This window comes from Panthera onca, chromosome A1, assembly GCF_046562875.1.
Source record: "Panthera onca isolate mPanOnc1 chromosome A1, mPanOnc1 haplotype 2, whole genome shotgun sequence".
NCBI lineage: Eukaryota > Metazoa > Chordata > Mammalia > Carnivora > Felidae > Panthera > Panthera onca.
This window is the reverse complement of record NC_138339.1, coordinates 106,146,962-106,164,527: the sequence shown is the minus strand read 5'-3', so window position 1 is coordinate 106,164,527 and position 17,566 is coordinate 106,146,962. Positions and strand designations below refer to the sequence as shown.

At 36.8% G+C, this 17,566-nt stretch overlaps 1 protein-coding gene across 7 annotated transcripts in view; it reads left to right on the top strand.

Moving 5' to 3' along the window:
• SREK1 (splicing regulatory glutamic acid and lysine rich protein 1) overlaps positions 1 to 17,566 on the top strand; it is a 48,938-nt gene that overhangs the window by 26,289 nt on the left and 5,083 nt on the right. For 5 of the 7 annotated variants that reach the window (XM_060635647.3, XM_078449355.2, XM_078449344.2 and 2 more), the window contains 4 exons: positions 1,641 to 1,760; positions 2,135 to 2,503; positions 5,882 to 5,977; positions 16,846 to 16,990. In XM_060635647.3, coding sequence (XP_060491630.1) covers positions 1,641 to 1,760; positions 2,135 to 2,503; positions 5,882 to 5,977; positions 16,846 to 16,990 — 730 coding nt within the window. The remainder of the gene's footprint in view (positions 1 to 1,640; positions 1,761 to 2,134; positions 2,504 to 5,881; positions 5,978 to 16,845; positions 16,991 to 17,566) is intronic. The other 2 variants (XM_060635648.3, XM_060635652.3) reach the window with 2 other exon arrangements.

Sequence of the window (17,566 nt, the reverse complement as noted above, 5' to 3'; positions counted from 1 at the left end):
TTTGTTTAAGGTTGGAAAGCAGTGTTGGAGGAAAACAAAATTACTATGTATATTTTCAGTAAGATTAACTAGAACAGAAATGTTAAGACTTTCAATTAAGTATATAGAAGCAAAGGCCTTATAAAATATTACCATTATGTGGATTCCTATAAATGGATTAAAAAAGTTTTCAGTTTTGCCTTAATATCTAGTACTTGACTATTAGTAATAAAGATGTCTACAAATTGTGACTTACCTTCTTGTATCAAAAATGTGGTATGAAGATGAACGTATAATTTTAAAGCAATATAATAGATGAGCAATTCAGTTGAGAATTAGCTATTAGAAAACAAATTTTAACTAACTGAAAAATGTGTTTAAAAAACAAGATTTCATTAATGGAAAATAGGAGATTTTTCTGGTTTTTTAGCATACCACAAACATTTAACTGTATGTATTTTATAGATCTTTGTTTTTAATTCCTGAAAACATGACTATCAAGATGAATTTTAATTGTATAAAGCATATTTGTGGAAGTTTATATGATGTCCTTGGAATATATAAAGATAGAAAGTTTTCACTTATGTTAATTATTAATAGTGATGTTATTGAGCGTTAAGGATCTTAAGCATTTACTCTGTGCCAGACTGCTAGGCAGTCTTCCGTGTATCATCTGACTCAGTCCTCATGACAGCCATAGGTGATGTAGGTATGATTTTGACTTCTAACTTTATAGACGAAGAAACTAGGCTTAGAGAGGGTAATGACTAGCCGGAGTTCTCAGAGCCAGCTAGTGTGTGGCACAGCTGTGTCAGAGCCGGATTGTTTCACTCCAAAGCTGGTGAGTCTTATCACTTTGTTATTTAAGTCGTGTGCATTCAGTTTTGTTATATTTTAATACATAGTTGCTAAGATATGACATTATGAGAAAAGTCATGTCACATAAGTAAGATTTCAGTGGGAAGAAGGGGCCTAGAGAATTTCAGAATTGGAGTAAGAGTTAATTATTTTTCCTTCAAGAATTCCAGTAATAAAGGTTTCTTTTAATAGCTGTGTTTATGTAGTTATAAAATCAAGGTCTTGCGAATCCAACATTTAATTATATATAGCTTTAACTCATGAGTGATGTTTACTTTCCTGTCACACTAGCAGCATAATTAGTACTGTGCATCCTTAATACATTCTTAGTATATGTTATGACAAACCTTTCACAGCCATTTAGAGAAACCATTCAGGCATACAACCACTGTTTCTTGTCGGACTTTAACCACAAGCTGTCCTGTTCCATGTAAGTCAAGAGTTAAATTTAATTTATGCTATAAAAACTTGTTCTGTGAGAGCAGTCCTATAATAATTGATATGTAATAATTAGCAAAGGAAAGCCAAAAGCCACACTTGGATATACCAGCTTCAGTCTGACATAGAAGAGAACTTAATTTCTTTCTCTGTCTCTGTGTTCTGGATAATGAACTATTTGGTAAAGTTGCCAATAAATAATTTATTTCAAATAATCTAAAACATTTCATAATAGAGAATTTTAAAATACCGATAAATACTGTTGGGATTGGTTTAAAATTTTTCTTACCTGAAAGACATCTTTAATTTTTAAAAACAAATTCTAAGAGTAAGTTTTGACGTTCCAACAACTTGTTTTTCTTTAGGAGTAGATCCCATAATAGATCACGTTCAAGACAAAAAGACAGACGTAGGTCTAAGAGCCCACATAAAAAGCGCTCTAAATCAAGGGAGAGACGGAAGTCACGGAGTCGTTCACGTTCACGGTGAGTTTTGGGGAAGTTAGTGTTAATTTTTTTATGGCTTCATTTGTTAAAAAATTACTGCGGTTTAGGTTTTTAATGGGAGACATGCAACTTATTTCTGATTGTTTTAGTAGTGATTAATATTGATTGCCATCGATTTGAGTCTAATGATCAGAATGACTCTTGAGGTTTCTAAAATACTTAATTGAGCCTGATAATTGTTTCATTTAGCAGCTTCGTGTGTACCTGGGTTATATAGAAATTATTATGTAATGTATTCTAAGCTAGTATAAATTGTTTTGTGTTGATAATTGTTGAGGACAGAGAGGGAGGTCCTTTTTGGGGAGTAGAGTAATTTTAGTTGTGAATTTATTTATTTATTTTTGTTTTTAAAGGGACAAGAGAAAAGACACCCGAGAAAAGATCAAGGAAAAGGAAAGAGTGAAAGAAAAAGATAGAGAAAAGGAAAGGGAAAAAGAGAGAGACAGGGAGAAGGAACGTGAAAAAGAAAAGGAACGGGGTAAAAACAAAGATAAAGACCGGGAAAAGGACCGGGATAAAGACAAGGAAAAAGACAGAGAGAGAGAGCGGGAAAAAGAGCATGAAAAGGAGCGAGACAAGGAAAAGGAAAAGGAGCAGGACAAAGAAAAGGAACGGGACAAGGACAGATCCAAAGAGATAGATGAGAAAAGAAAGAAGGATAAAAAATCCAGAACACCACCCAGAAGTTACAATGCATCAAGAAGATCTCGTAGTTCCAGCAGGTTTGATAATGCTTAAAATTTTTACTGGTGACAAATGAAAACGTAAATTATTCCATGCAAGAGAAAACAGTCCAATAATACGAGAACATTTCCTTCTAATTGCAGAGTAAACATTTCTCTTTTAGAGCATTTGCCACAGTGTTGAATCTGTGAGGAGGAAGATACGATAATCGGGCAAAATGATCTGAAAAGTTTTAACTGTTGTTTGTAATCCACTGTTTTAACCCTGGTGGTGGCAGTGGCTGCTATTGCTTATTTTCTTGGAGGATGAGGTAGCAAGGGCGAGTTTTTTCTTTCTTTCTTTTTCTTTCTTTCTTTCTTTCTTTCTTTCTTTCTTTCTTTCAAATAGGGAAGAATCGATCTCAGACTTCTATATTTCTTTGGAATGATACGGTAAATTTAATATGAAAAATGATTACTAAAATTGCAATTTTAGTCCTTTTTGTCTTTTTAATTTTTACTGCTCTCTTTTCTTGAGTGACTGCATGATGTTTAAATTTTGGTTTTCGTTTATCTGTCAATTTTAAGGTTTTGCTTTTTTCTTAGAGATTGTTCCCTCTATTAATAAGTACACTGCCACCAGGTGGCAGCAGGTTGCCATAGTAACAGCTGCAAAAAAGAGGACCTTCCTTGATTCAAGATTATCTAAACCTGTATCCATTACTCCAGAGGATACCATAACTGATAAACGGAGGTTCCTAACTTGTGTTAAGCTAGATATTAAAAATACATGTGTTAGCCAGTGTTATGTATACTTTAAATGTGGTTTTGCATAGAAAATAATTGGAGATGAATGTATATTTCCTGTTTTTATTAACTTTAGGCTGTTCTTAATACCAGTCTTTGGTTAGGTAATACAAGATAATTGCAGGCATTTATTGAATGCCTTACCATATACCAGATTTTGTCTCAGCACAGTTTGTCATGACCTACCTTATTTAATCTTCACAGTAAGTCTGTGAAAAGACTGTTACTATCATGGTTTCAAAATATGAAGAAATTGAAGCTTAGGGGAAATTCTCCATCTGCTCTGCACTTTCATATTAGAAGTACAGTAGCTCTTTTCTCTTCTTTTTAGGAGGTTAAGTTTAGTTGAGAGTTCTATAACCAGTACTTGGTACCTGCTTTTAAAAACTGCCTCAGAAGGATGAAGTTGAGAGCAGCAGTCTATGTTCAAATGGGGCTTATAATAGATGGCTGCCATATTTTGGCACACTGGACCTCTAACTGAAGAATAACTTGGCCTCATTGCTGTGGATACCAGTTGAGCCTCACAACTGCCGCTCCACTGCACAGTGATTTTATTGTCACATATTCTGTCGTGTTTATGTGGTCATTTAGTCACTGCCCTTTGTAACACAAATACTGTTTTGATTCCTTTTAAATTCAGTTGCATTTACTTTTTTGTTGACTTTGAAATGTTTAATTTTTTCAGGGGCCATTTTAAGTTGCTTGACATTCAAGAAAGTTCAGATATTCACATTCCTTCTTAAATATATTCTTAACTAGCCACTGGGGCCTGGAGAATAAACGCTGACTGACATCCGTTTCTAAAGGTTCAGAAGTGTGGAATGTTTCATGCTTTCACAAGAGCTTGGCGAAGAGTTACAGTTTGTTAGCTTTTAGCGTTTTTCTGTTTCTCATGTGCTCTGAATTGTTGAGTACACAGGAAACATTTTAACTGCTCAGAAAAAGAGTGTGCTTGGTATTTTTATTTTCAAGATTGTCCCCTAATCTGCATTTTTTAAAAAAATTTTGATGTTTTAGCAGAAAATATTTATTGACACTGGGTTTGTGTGAGAGACTGTACTTGGTGCTTTACAAGTATTATCCTAAATCCTCATCACAGCACCACAAGGCATGAGTTATTAACTCCGTTTTCCAGTTGGAAAAATTGAGACTCAGATTATGTAATATGACCCTAGTTATGCAGCTGATAAGGTGTGGAACCAAAGTTTCAATCTAAGTCTAACCAACTACAGTTACTCAAACTACAGCTGACTGCTTTTTTCTCAACAAATTGACACTCTACATTGCTGTCTTTCCAGCCTTAGCTCTCAATGACATCAGGTATTAGTCATTAGATGTCCACCTGTACATAGTGCTTCTTGAGTGAAGACTTAAACTGGTCAGAGTAGAATCATTTTGTGTAAACAAGTAAGATACACTGACATTCTCATGCTGTGAGATAAGTACCTCCCGTACTTGTGCTGAGCTGTTAAGACATGGCATTAACTGAATGGAATATCGTTACCTAATTTTCACTTTAGTCAGGACGTGTAATTTTGGGGCGTCATGGAACTAAAATTGGGTAATGGATGAGAGAGCCTTAGGTAGAATTGGAATTGTGTTTCCAAAGGTCTTGAGGTTTTTTTTAAACATCTGTATCTGCCATATCTGAGCATTATCTAGTTTTTTTTATATTTTATAATGATAGATGTTGGCAAAATGTTTTATTAGCCTAGAATCTTCTTGCTGAAGTGGTATGGAGGACTTGAATTCTAGGGAATTTGGTTCTTTCACCTATATGGCCTAATAGTCAGGGCTTCTTGTGAGATAGGTCGTTAGACATATTAATTGTAATTAGTATGTTCCCCTATCTTATCCCCTGAATTATGGACATCTTGAAATTCATTGTTTCTCATTTGGCCAGGTTTTCAATGAAGTAATTTTGAATATGCATCATTTGCTAACAAGTTAAGCAAAATAGTTTTTAATAATACTAAACAATGTTAATCAAGGTAGTAATTTTTTATTTCATATTTAAACCCCAGGCTTTAACTGTTTTACTTTTGTCCTAGCAACTTGTGCACTCAGTTTTAAATGAATAGAGTAATAAAATGGTAGGAAGTTGGAGGGTAAAACAATTTCTCTGTAAAGGGAATTAATGTAAATACTTTTTTAGAGACATTCTAAATGCTCAGATCTGATAAGTTCACTTTTTACAAGCCAACTTAATCTTTTAGTTCTTGAAAAGGGCCTATTACCTTGTTAAGAAATAATCCACAGTGGGGCAGCGAGGAGCTAGAAGCATGACAGAGGATCTGGATACATAAAAAATGTTTTAGATGCTGAGGAAGAACCTATTTGAGAGAATCAGAAACATCTAATATTCTTTCTATTTAGGAAATTATTGTTCACATAAACCAGATGAAAAGGTCTTCTACCTTTTCTATTATGAAATCTTAGAACGTATTTTCCATGTCTATAAAATTGCTCAGAATTTGACCTGCACTGAAATGAGATAACATGAGTTTAAACTAACCTTTTAAGAATACTGTTCACTTGAGAGCATTAAGGATTCTTTTGCTTTTGTATATTTGAATTGTCCTGTATTTAAATTGCTATATTTTTAAATGACATATTTTCATCTTTCAGGGAAAGGCGTAGGAGGAGAAGCAGGAGTTCTTCCAGATCACCAAGAACATCAAAAACTGTAAAAAGGAAATCTTCTAGGTCTCCATCCCCTAGGGGGTAGGTTGAAAGCATGTGCTAAATCCAAGGACTGAAGTGGGGGAAGAGAAATTTTCTTTTTAATCTATTTTTAAACTTGATTTATTTATTTTTATTTTTTTTAATGTTTTATTTATTTTTGAGAGAGACAGAGTGTGAGTGGGGGAGGGGCAGAGAGAGAGAGAGGGAGACACAGAATCCAAAGCAGGCTCCAGGTTCTGAGCTGTCAGCACAGAGCCTGACGGGCTCGAACCCGCGAGCTGTGAGTTCATGACCTGAGCTGAAGTTGGACACTCAACTGACTGAGCCACCCAGGTGCCCCTGTTTTTATTTTTTTAAGGCTTATTTATAGAGAAAGAACATTAGCAGGTGGGGGGCAGAGAGAGGGAGAAAGACAACAGGAACAGGGGAGGGCACAGAGGGAGAGAAAGAGAACACAGGCAAGGGAGGGACAGAGAGTGGGGGGGGGGGGGGCAGAGAGAATCCCAAGCAGACCCCATGTGGGGCTCAAACCCACAAACCTTGATGAGATCATGACCTGAGCTGAAATCAAGAGTCGAATGTTTAACCAACTGAGCCACCCAGGTGCCCCCATTTTTAAACTTTCTATTTTGAATGAGTAATGTTTTATACATTTTCATGTTTCAGAAATCACAACAGTATAAAAAGTTATACATCAATAGGTCTTAACTTCACCTTTGCACTCATCTACTCTCTCCCCATAAGTAATGACTTCACTTTTTTGTATTGTAGATCCTTTCAGTTTTGTGTATAGGTATACAGTATGGAAATAGTTTTTTTCCATATTTCTTTCATAAAAGATAGTACAAAATACACACTGTCGCTCCCTTGCTTTTTGTTACCCAACTACCTGGAGATCTTTACATATTCATCGGAATGTTGCTTTGTTCTTTTTAACAACTGCGTGGACTCCAACTATGTGACAGTAACGTGGTTTTATTTAACCATCCTGTGGTAGAATGGGTTTTCTTAATTTTCCTATTGTAAATGATACAGTACTGTAATGAATAGCTTTGAACTTACTTTGTCCTGTGCAGGTGCATGGGAAAATTCCAGAAGTGGTATTATTGTGTCCGAGATGAGGCATGTTTGATTTTGAGGAGCATTTCTGTACTGCCTTCCAAAAGGATTGGCAGCAGTTTGCACTTTAACCGGCTGTGTATGAGAGTACCTGTTTTCCTATAGCTACAACATACTATATTATTAAAGTTGTGGATTTTTGTCTGGCAGATAGATGAGAAACGGTACCAGTATCTAGTAATTCTAGTTGCATGTCTTTTAAGAGTGAAGGTGACCATGTCTTTATATATTTGAAGGCCATTTTTATTTCCTGTGAGTTGTTTGTGTACGTAGGCCGTTTTTCTATGGGATCTGGTTTTTGTTTGTTTTCAAAATTTTCTTATTTCCAGAGCTGTTTTTTGTGTTCTTTTTTTTTCTTCTTTTTTTTTTTAGCTCTACCCCCATTGTGAGGCTTCGACTCCTGGCCCCTGAGATCAAGGGATGCTCTTCTGACTGAGCCAGCCAGGTGCCCCTGTATTAGGGAGATTATTCCTTAGTAATTTGATACCAGGTCTCATTCCTAGTTTGTCATTTGTTATCAGAAATTACTTACGAGACTTGATTATACAAGTTCTTGATTTTTTTTTAAGTTTATTTTGATAGAGCGTGTGAGCACGAGTGGAGGGGAAGAGAGAGAGGGAGACCAGAGAGAATTCCAAACAGGTTCCGCGCTCAGCACAGAGCCTGACTCGGGGCTCAGACTCAGTAACTATGAGATCTTGACCTGAGCCAGAATCAAGAGTCGGATGTGTAATTGACTGAGCCACCCAAGTGCTTAAAGTTTTTGATTTTTATATGATTTCTCAAGTTTTTTCTTTTTTTTCTATTTTTAAAAAATGTTTATTTATTTTTGAGGGGGGGGGAAGGAGGGAGGGAGGGAGAAAGAGGTTTGAAGCAGGCTCCATGCTGACAGCAGAGAGCCTGATGTGGGGCTTGAACTCACAAGCTGCGAGATCATAACCTGAGCTGAGGTTGGACGCTTAACTGACTGAGCCACCCAGGCGCTCCCCCCACTGCCCCGCCCCAACCTTTTTTTAAAGTAAACTCTGTACCTAGCGTGGGGCTCAAAACTCAAAACCCGGAGATTGAGAGTTGCATGTTTTACTCACTGAGCCAGACAGTGCCCCTCAAGTGTTTGCTTTTATGACTTCTGGATTTTGAGTTATAAAGTTAGAAAGGTCTTTTCTAGAGAATCCCCGCCCCCAATTGTTCCTTTTCATACTTTATGGTTTTAGTTTTTGCATTCAGGTAAGGTTTCCTATTGATCAATACCATTTCTTAAAAACTCAGCTTTTCTTTTTTTTTTCTTTGTTTTTTTAATGTTTGTGTATCTTGAGAGAAAGCGTGCATGTGTGTGAGCTGGGGGAAGGACAGAGGGGGGAGAGAGAATCCCAAGCAGGCTCCATGCTGTCAGCACTGAGCCCGATGTGTAGCTTGATCTCAACACAGGACTGGGCTGGATCTCATGAACCGTGAGGTCATAACCTGAATGGAAATCAAGAGTTGGATGCTAAACTGGCTGAGCCTACCAGGTGCTCCAAAAACTTAAATTTTCCAACACTAATTTGATATGTTGCCTTTTCAGGTACTGAGTGTTTCTATTTGTGTTTGGGTCTGTTTCTGGGCCTTCTCTGGAGTGGTTTGATGATTCATGCCAGTGCCCCATGATTTTTATTATTCGGTTTGTGTAATATTTTTTTAACATTTAGTAGGGTCGATTCTCCTCCACACTTCTGCTGTTTTTTTGAGCTTTCTTGACCATTCTTGTGTGTTTTTCCATTTGAACATAAGAGTCAGTTGTTGAGGTTCTAAAAGTAAACTCTGGTGATGATGTGAATTATAGTTGCATTAAATTTCTTTCTTTCTTCCTTCCTTCCTTCCTTCTTTTCTTTTCTTTTCTTTTCTTTTCTTTTCTTTTCTTTTCTTTTCTTTTCTTTCTCATATTTGTTACTTTTTTCTTCCCAGTTACTTAAATTCAATTTAGTTAACACATAGTGTATTGGTTTCAGGAATAGAATTTAGTGATTCATTACTTACATACCATGCTCAGTGCTCATCACAAGTGCCCTCCTTATGCCTATCATCCATTTAGCCCATCCCCCACCCACCTTGCTTATCAACCCTCAGTTTGTTTTCTGTCTTTAAAAGAGTCTCTCTTGGGGCACCTGGGTGGCTCAGTCGGTTAGGCGTCCAACTTCGGCTCAGGTCATGATCTCATGGTCCACGAGTTTGAGCCCTGCGTCGGGCTCTGTGCTGACAGCTCAGAGCCTGGAGCCCATTTCAGATTCTGTGTCTCCCTCTCTCTCTGCCCCTCCACTGTTCATGCTCCGTCTCTCTCTGTCTCAAAAATAAATAAACGTTAAAAAAAAAAAAAAAAAAAAAGAGTCTCTTATGGGGGTGCCTAGGTGGCTCAATTGGTCAAGCATCCAACTTTAGCTCAGGTCATGATCTCATGGTTCATGAGTTTGAGTCCCACATTATACTCTATACTGACTGTGGAATGTGCTTGGGATTCTCACTCTACCCTTTCTCTTTGCCCCTCCCTCACACTCACACTTTCTCTCTCTCTCTCTCTCTCTCTCTCTCTCTCTCCAAATAAACAAATAAACTTAAAAAAAAAGTTTAAAAAAATTTAATCATTAAAAAAAGTCTCCTGGTTTGCCTCCCTTTGTATTATTATTTTTCCATCCTTCCCCCATGTTCATCTTTTTGTTTCTTAGATTCTACATATGACTGAAATCATATGGTACTTGTCTTTCTCTGACTTATTTCGCTTCGTGTAATACACTCTAGTTCACTCCGTCCACGTCATTGCAAGTGGCAAGATTTTATTCTTTTTGATCGCTGATTGTATATATATGCCACATCTTTATCCATTTATCAGTCGATGGACGTTTGGACTCTTTCCATAATTTGGCTGTTGTTGGTAATGCTGCTGTAAACATTGGGGTGCATGTGCTCATTTGAATCAACATTTTTGTATCCTTTGGGTAAGTAAATACCTAGTAGTCCAATTGCTTGGTCACAGGGTAGTTTATTTTTAACTTTGTGAAGAACTTCCATACTATCTGAGTAGCTGCACCAGTTTGCATTCCCACCAGCAGTGTAAGAGGGTTTCCCTTTCTGCACATCCTTGCCAATATCTGTTGTGTCCTGAGTTGTTAATTTTAGCCATTCTGACAGATGTGAGGTGGTGTCTCATTATGGTTTTGATCTAAATTTCCCTGGTGATAAGTGATGTTCAGCATTTTTTTCATGTGTCTGTTAGGCATTTGTATGTCTTCTTTGGAGAATCTTCTTTGATAAGTTATCAGTTCTTTATAGATTTTGGATACTAGCCCTTTATTTAATATGTCATTTGCAAATATCTTCTCCCATTTTGTCAGTTGCCTCTTAGTTTTGTTGATGGTTTTCTTCGCTATGCAGAAGCTTTTTATTTGATGAGGTCAATCATCAAAAGTCAGCACTGAGCCCGATGTGTAGCTTGATCTCAACACAGGACTGGGCTGGATCTCATGAACCGTGAGGTCATAACCTGAGTGGAAATCAGAAGTTAGATGCCTAACCCACTGAACCAATTGTTCATTTTTGCTTCTGTTTCCTTTGTCTCTGGAGACATGTTAAGTAACACCTTGCTACAGCCGAGGTCAGAGAGGTTTGCTTCCTGTGTTCTCTTCTAGGATTTTGTTCCTGTGTTACATTTAGGTCTTGGGTCCATTTTGAATTTATTTTTGTGTGTGGTGTAAGAAAGTGGTCTAGGTTCATTCTTCTGCTTGTTGCTGTCCAGTTTTCCCAGCACCATTTGTTAAAGAGCTGCTTTTTTTTCCATCAGATATTTTTCCCTGCTTTGTTGAAGATTAGTTGACCATATAGTTTTGGGTCCATTTGTGGGTTCTTTATTTTGTTCCATTGATCTGTATGTCTCTTTTTATGCGAGTACCATACTGTCCTGATAATTACAGCTTTGTAATACAAGTTGTGGTCTGGAATTGTGGTGCCTCCTGCTTTGTTTTTCCTTTTCTTTCTTTCTTTTTTTAAAAAAAAATTTTAATGTTTGTTTATTTTTGAGAGCAGGAGAGAGCACTAGCCGGGAAGGGACAGAGAGAGACGGCTCCAAAGCAGGCTCTGCTGTCAGCACAGAACCTGATGTGGGGCTTGAACTCATGCACTGTGAGATCATGACCTGAGCAGAAGTCAGATGCCTAACCCACTGAACCACCCAGACGCCTCTTTTTTTTCTTTTTCTTTTTAAAAAAGTTTGTTTGTTTATTTATTTATTGAAAGAGAGAATCTCAAGTAGGCTCCATGCTGTCAGCACCGAGCCCAGTATGGGCCTCGATCACCACCTGAACCAAAACTAAGAGTCAGAAGCTTAACTGCCTGAGCCACCCAGGCACCCCTTGCTTTTCTTTTTCAATATTACTTTGGCTGTTTAGGGTCTTACCAGGTTTCATACAAATTTTAGAATTATTTGTTCTAGCTCTGTGAAAAATGCTGGCGTTATTTTGATAGGGATTGCATTGAATGTGTAGATTGGTTTGGGTAATACAGATATTTTAACAGTATTTGCTCTTCCAATCCATGAGCATGGAGTATTTTTCCACTCCTTTGTGTCGTCTTCATCTTTTTTCATAAGTGTTCTGTAGTTTTTAGAGTACAGATCTTTGACTTCTTTGGTTAGGTTTATTCCTAGGTATCTTAAGGTTTTTGGTGCAGTCGTAAATGTCATCTACTCCTTGATTTCTCTTTCTCTTGCTTCATTATTGGTGTATAGAAATGCAGCATTTCTGTTTGTTGATTTTATATCCCGCGACATTGCTGAATTCGTGTTTTGGCAGAGTCTTTCTGGTTTTCTACATAGCGTATCATGTTGTCTGTCAAGAGTGAAAGTTTGACTTCCTCCTTGCTGATGTGGATGCATTTTATTTCTTTTTGTTGTCTGATTGCTGAGGCTAGGACTTCAAGTACTATGTTGAACAACAGTGGTGAGAGTGGACATCCCTGTGTGTTCCTGACCTTAGGGGAAAAGCACTTAGTTTTCCCCATTGAGGATGGTATTAGCTGTGGGTCTATATGACTTTTGTGATGTTGAGGTATGTTCCTTCTATCTCTACTTTCTTGAGGGTTTTTATCAGGAAAGAATGCTGTATTTTGTTAAATACTTTTTTTTGTATATTTTGAGATGATTGTATGGTCGTTATCCTTTTATTTATGTGGTGTATCACATTGATTGATTTGTGGATATTAAACCACCACTGCAGCCCAGGAATAAATCCCACTTGATTGTGGTGAATAATTCTCTTAATGTATTGTTGGATTCGATTTGGTAGTATCTTTTTGAGAATTTTTGCATCGATGTTCATCAGGGATATTGCTCTAATTCTCCTTTTTAGTGGGCAACAGTTGGATTAACTTTATTAACTTAGAAGAAATTTATAGATTTATTAATAAATAAAGCCTTACGATGGTGAGTCTATCCAGGAACATGGTATATATTTCTACTTATTTAAATCCTTTTTTTTTTTTTAATTTTTTAAATTTTATTTTTAAGATAGAGCAAGCAGGGGAAGGGCAGAAAGAGAGGAGGACAGAGGATCCAAAGCAGGTTAGGTGCTCACAGCACAGAACCTGATGCGGGGCTTGAACTCCGGAACCGAACCATGAGATCATGACCTCATCTGATGTCGGACGCTTACCTGACTGAGCCACCCAGGCGACACTAAATCGTCCTTAGTATTTTTTAGGAGTGCTTCAGTGTTCGTGTCATACAGATTTTATGCACCTTCTGTGTTAATGAGGTCTTTTGTTGTTAATGAGGTCTTTTCTTTCATTATGTCCTCTAATTGGATGTTTTGTGCAAATGAAGGTTATTGATTTCTATATATTTATTTTTCATCCCATCACCTTAATAATTGGTCAGAGTTTTTCAGTTGGTTTTCTGTGGTTTTCTTGGTATGGAACAGAGAAATTGACAAACTTTGCCAGAGTGTGAAGAGGGGCATGTTTCTCAGCAGGTGTCTTGTGTTTATTTGCTTGTGGGTTATTGTTTTTAGGTGAGAATAATGGAAAGCATAGGATACTATAGTTGTGGGTCATATAAATGTATTTTTAATACTTTGCTCATATAAATTAAAACTTTACTATTATGAACTCAAATAAGACAAAAAGATGGGTTCACAAAGTCATTCCCTCCTCATTTCTTCTACCTTGCGTCCTATCCACCTTCTGTAAGTGATCCATTGTTTTTATCCTTGTGTTTCTTTTGCAAAATTAAGTAGATCTATCTTAGGATTTCTCCTTCAGAATAGACAGCATATACAATATATATACTGTGTGTGAGTGTGACTGTATGTAGCCCCACTTAAACTTTGGGTGTGTGTTTTTTTTTAATTGAGAAATAACCCAAATATCATAAAATTCACTTGTTTAAATGTGCAATTCATTGGTTTTTAGTTAGGTTCACAGTAGTGTCCATGACTAGTCTGACTTACTGTGTCTGTGGATTTGCCAGGTCTGGACATTTCACATATGGACTCATGCAGTACATGTAGTGTTTTGTTTCTGGCTTCTTTGACTAAATGTAATGTTTTCAAGGTTCATGTTTTACCTTGTATCAATACTTCTTTCCATATGTGAGCAATATTCCATTGTGTGGATGAAGCTGTGTTTTATTTATCCATTCTTTAGTTGATGAACTTCTTCGTATTGTTTCTGTGTTTTAGCTGTTAAGAGTAGCTGCTATGGGGGCGCCTGGGTGGCCCAGTCGGTTGAGTGTCTGACTTCAGCTCAGGTCATGATTTCGCAGTTTGTGAGTTCAAGCCCTGCGTCGGGCTCTGTGCTGACAGCTCAGAGTCTGGAGCCTGCTTCAGATTCAATGTCTCCTCCTCTTTGCCCCTCCCATGCTCATTCTCTGTCTCTCAATAATAAACGTTAAGAAAAAAAAAAAAAAAGCTGCTATGAACATTCATGTACAAGTTTTTGTGTGGATATATGGTTGCATTTCTCTGGGATACCTGTCTGGGAGCGGTAATTGCTGAATCCTGTGGTACTCTCTCATTATCTTGTTGAGTAACTGCCAGACTGTTTTCACACATTTACCTTCCCAACAGCGATGTGCAAGGGCTCCAGTTTCTCCACGTATTCACCAACACTTGTTATTGTCTGCTTCTGATTATAGTCATTCTACAAGAGTGTAGTAGCATCTCATTGTGGTTTTGATTTGCATTTTTCTAATGAATGGTGATGTTGAGCATCTTCTTGTGTGCTTAATTGACCATCTCTACCTTTGGAGACCTGTCTTTGCAAGCTTTTTGCCCATTTCATATTGGGTTATTTGTATTATTTATTTATTTATTTTTAGTGTTTTATTTATTTTTGAGAGAGAGAGACAATGTGAGTGGGAGAGTGCCAGAGAGAGAGAGAGAGAGACACAGAATCCGAAGCAGGCTCCAGGCTCTAATTGTAGTTCTTTAAATTCATTTCTCCTATACCAGATAAATGATTTGCAAATATTTCCCCTATTTTGTGGGTTGTCTTTTCACATGCCTAAAGTTTGTAATTTTGATGAAGACAGATTTATCTATTTTTTCCTTTTGTTGTCTTTGCTTCTGGTGTCATGTCCAAGCAATCACTGCCAAATCCAGTGTCATGAAGATTTTCTCCTATGTTTTCATCCAAGAGTTTTATGGTTTTAGCATCTACATTTAGGTGTTTGATCCAAGCTTTTTGAGTCAAAAAAACTTTGACTCAGGTTTTTAATATAGTATAAGATAATGGTCCATCCTCGTTCTTAATGCAGGAGGATATCCATATCCAGTTTTCCCAGTACCATTTGTTGAAAAGATTGTCCTTTCCCCATTAAATGGGTTTGGCATCTATGTCAGAAATCATTTGAGCCGTATATGTGGAAGTTTATTTCTGGAGATTCTGCTGTATTCCATGGGTTTATTTTCAGTCCTTATGTAATACTACACTGCTTTGGTTACTGTACCTTTTGTGTAGTAGGTTTTGAAGTTCGGAAAAGCTTTGACCTTTGTTCTTTTTAAGATCGTTTTGTTGATTTGATGTCCTTTAAGATAGTACATGAATTTTAGGATGGGTTTTTCTATTTCTGGTAACAACAGCAATGGGATTTTGATAGGGGTTGCATTGAATCTGTAGGTGGCTTTGGACACTGTTGTCATCTTAACAGTATTTAAATCTTCCAGTCCATAAACATGGATATTTATTTATTTGTCTTCATTTCTTTCAGCACATTTTTTGCCTTCTTGGTTCAATTTATTCCTAAGAATTTTATGCAGTTTGATGTGGTTGTTCCTTTGACATTTAAGAATTATGTAGAAAGATATACTATGTGGAGTTGCACACATATATTTTATTGTACCTGAAGTTTTAGTTATGGTTAAAAATCTTTCTTTTTGGGGCGCCTGGGTGGCTCAGTCGGTTGAGTGTCCAGCTTCGGCTCAGGTCATGATCTCACAGTTTGTGAGTTCGAGCCCCGTGTCGGGCTCTGAGCTGACAGCTCAGAGCCTGGAGCCTGTTTCGGATTCTGTGTCTCCCTCTGTCTCTGCTCCTCCCCCACTCGTGCTCTGTCTCTCTCTCTCTCTCTCTCAAAAATAAATAAAACATTAAAAAAAAAAATCTTTACCCAGTTAGTAAAGAAGTTCACCCATGTTTTCTTCTAGCAGCTGCATTTTATTTTAAAAATTTAGGTCTCTGATCCATTTGGACTTATTTATATATTATGGAATGAGATAGGAGATGTAGATCCAGTTTTAGCACTTACCAGATAATAATCCAATTGTCTCCAAACCTTTTACTGACAAAAGATCATCTTTTCTTCAATGATTTGAGATGCCACCCTTGTTAAATTAAATTTTCGTATGTATTTAGATCTATTTGCTAAGTATCTTTGTTTTCCTGGTCTTTGTCTTTATTTTTATTTATTTATTTTTTAAAGTTTATTTATTTCAAGGGAGAGAGGGGGGCACAGGGGGCGGGGGGAGAGAATCCCAAGCAGGCTCTGCACTGCCAGCACAGAACCCGATGCAGGGCTTGAACTCATAAACTGTAAAGTCATGACCTGAGCCGAAATCAAGAGTTAGGCACTCAGCCAACTGAGCCACCCAGGCGCCCCCTGTTTGTCTTTATTTTTAAACTATTCATAGTTAGGAGAAAAAAGCTTAGAGTTCCCTATTAAGGTTGATATTTTAAAGTAGAAGGTATTATACCTCTGCTCTGAGTTTTTTTTTTTCTCCCTAATTCTAAAGGTATATTATTTTTATACATGGAACTTGTTCCTTTAGTCTTCTTTTAACTTTCATCTTGAATCGGTGGGTGTCCTTTTAATGGTGAATGATGAGGGCAGTGCACAGTAGGTTGTTTGAAGTCTGAAGTTTTGCTAGTAGTCATTCAACCCTCCATGGGAGCTACCTCTAATTCTTTATCCTTTTCATTCCTGTCTGTTGATTCATTTTTTTGCTTTGAAAAAGTAGGTAAAAAAACCACTATATTTTGTTTTATTTTAATCTCATTACGGCAGATAAATTAATCTTGAACTAAGAAATTGAAAAAACTAAATTGTGTTTTATGTGAACACATGGTGGCCTCTGTGTATCTTTAAAAAGCTAATTGGGGTATGGGGTGGAGTAGGTGGGGTTATAACATCCGTTTGTATTACTTGGTCAAACCAGGTTACTGATACGCTTATTTACAACGTATTAGTGTTAGATAAGGCTGTTTTGTCAACAGCATGGTAGGTCTTTAATTTCTTAGACATTCACTGGCATATATTCTCAATATTCTTATAGCAGAAATAAGAAGGATAAAAAGAGAGAAAAAGAAAGGGACCACATCAGTGAAAGAAGAGAGAGAGAACGTTCAACCTCTACAAGAAAGAGTTCTAATGACCGAGATGGAAAGGAAAAGTTGGAGAAGAATAATACTTCACTTAAAGTAAGGAACAGTCATTCAGTGTTTAGGCTTTGAATAATTAATAATTGATATTGTTATTTTTATACAGAACTAGTTTCAGGCCAAAAACTTCTTGAGAGCTATAGTATCTTGTATGTTTTTGGTATTCTTTAATGTTCAATTGATAACTTTTTTAAGCTGAAGTTTTGAAGGGATGAGGTACGAGCTAACTGAAACTCAGACAAATGCATTCCTTATTTTAGAGAGTCCTAGACTGGCATACAAAAAGACTGTCTATAGGTAACGTAGATTTGATTTTTTATATAAGGTTTCTGATTGGGGCCATTTTCCTCAGAATATATCTGTTTCCTGTGAAATACATTTGTTTCAGCAAATTTGACAAAACTTTTTTCATCATTGGTTTTATAATGTATACTGAAATTAGGTTTGTTGAATTAGAATAATCAATGGAAAAGTAAATTCTACCAAGTTGGTTTTTTGGATAAATATTTAACTACTTGTGAATTACATTAATTCTTTTGTTATACCAGTAAGTGTATTTGTATTTGGAAATGAATTATGAGCTCTGGAGCTTTCATGTTCTGGTTTTATTTACGC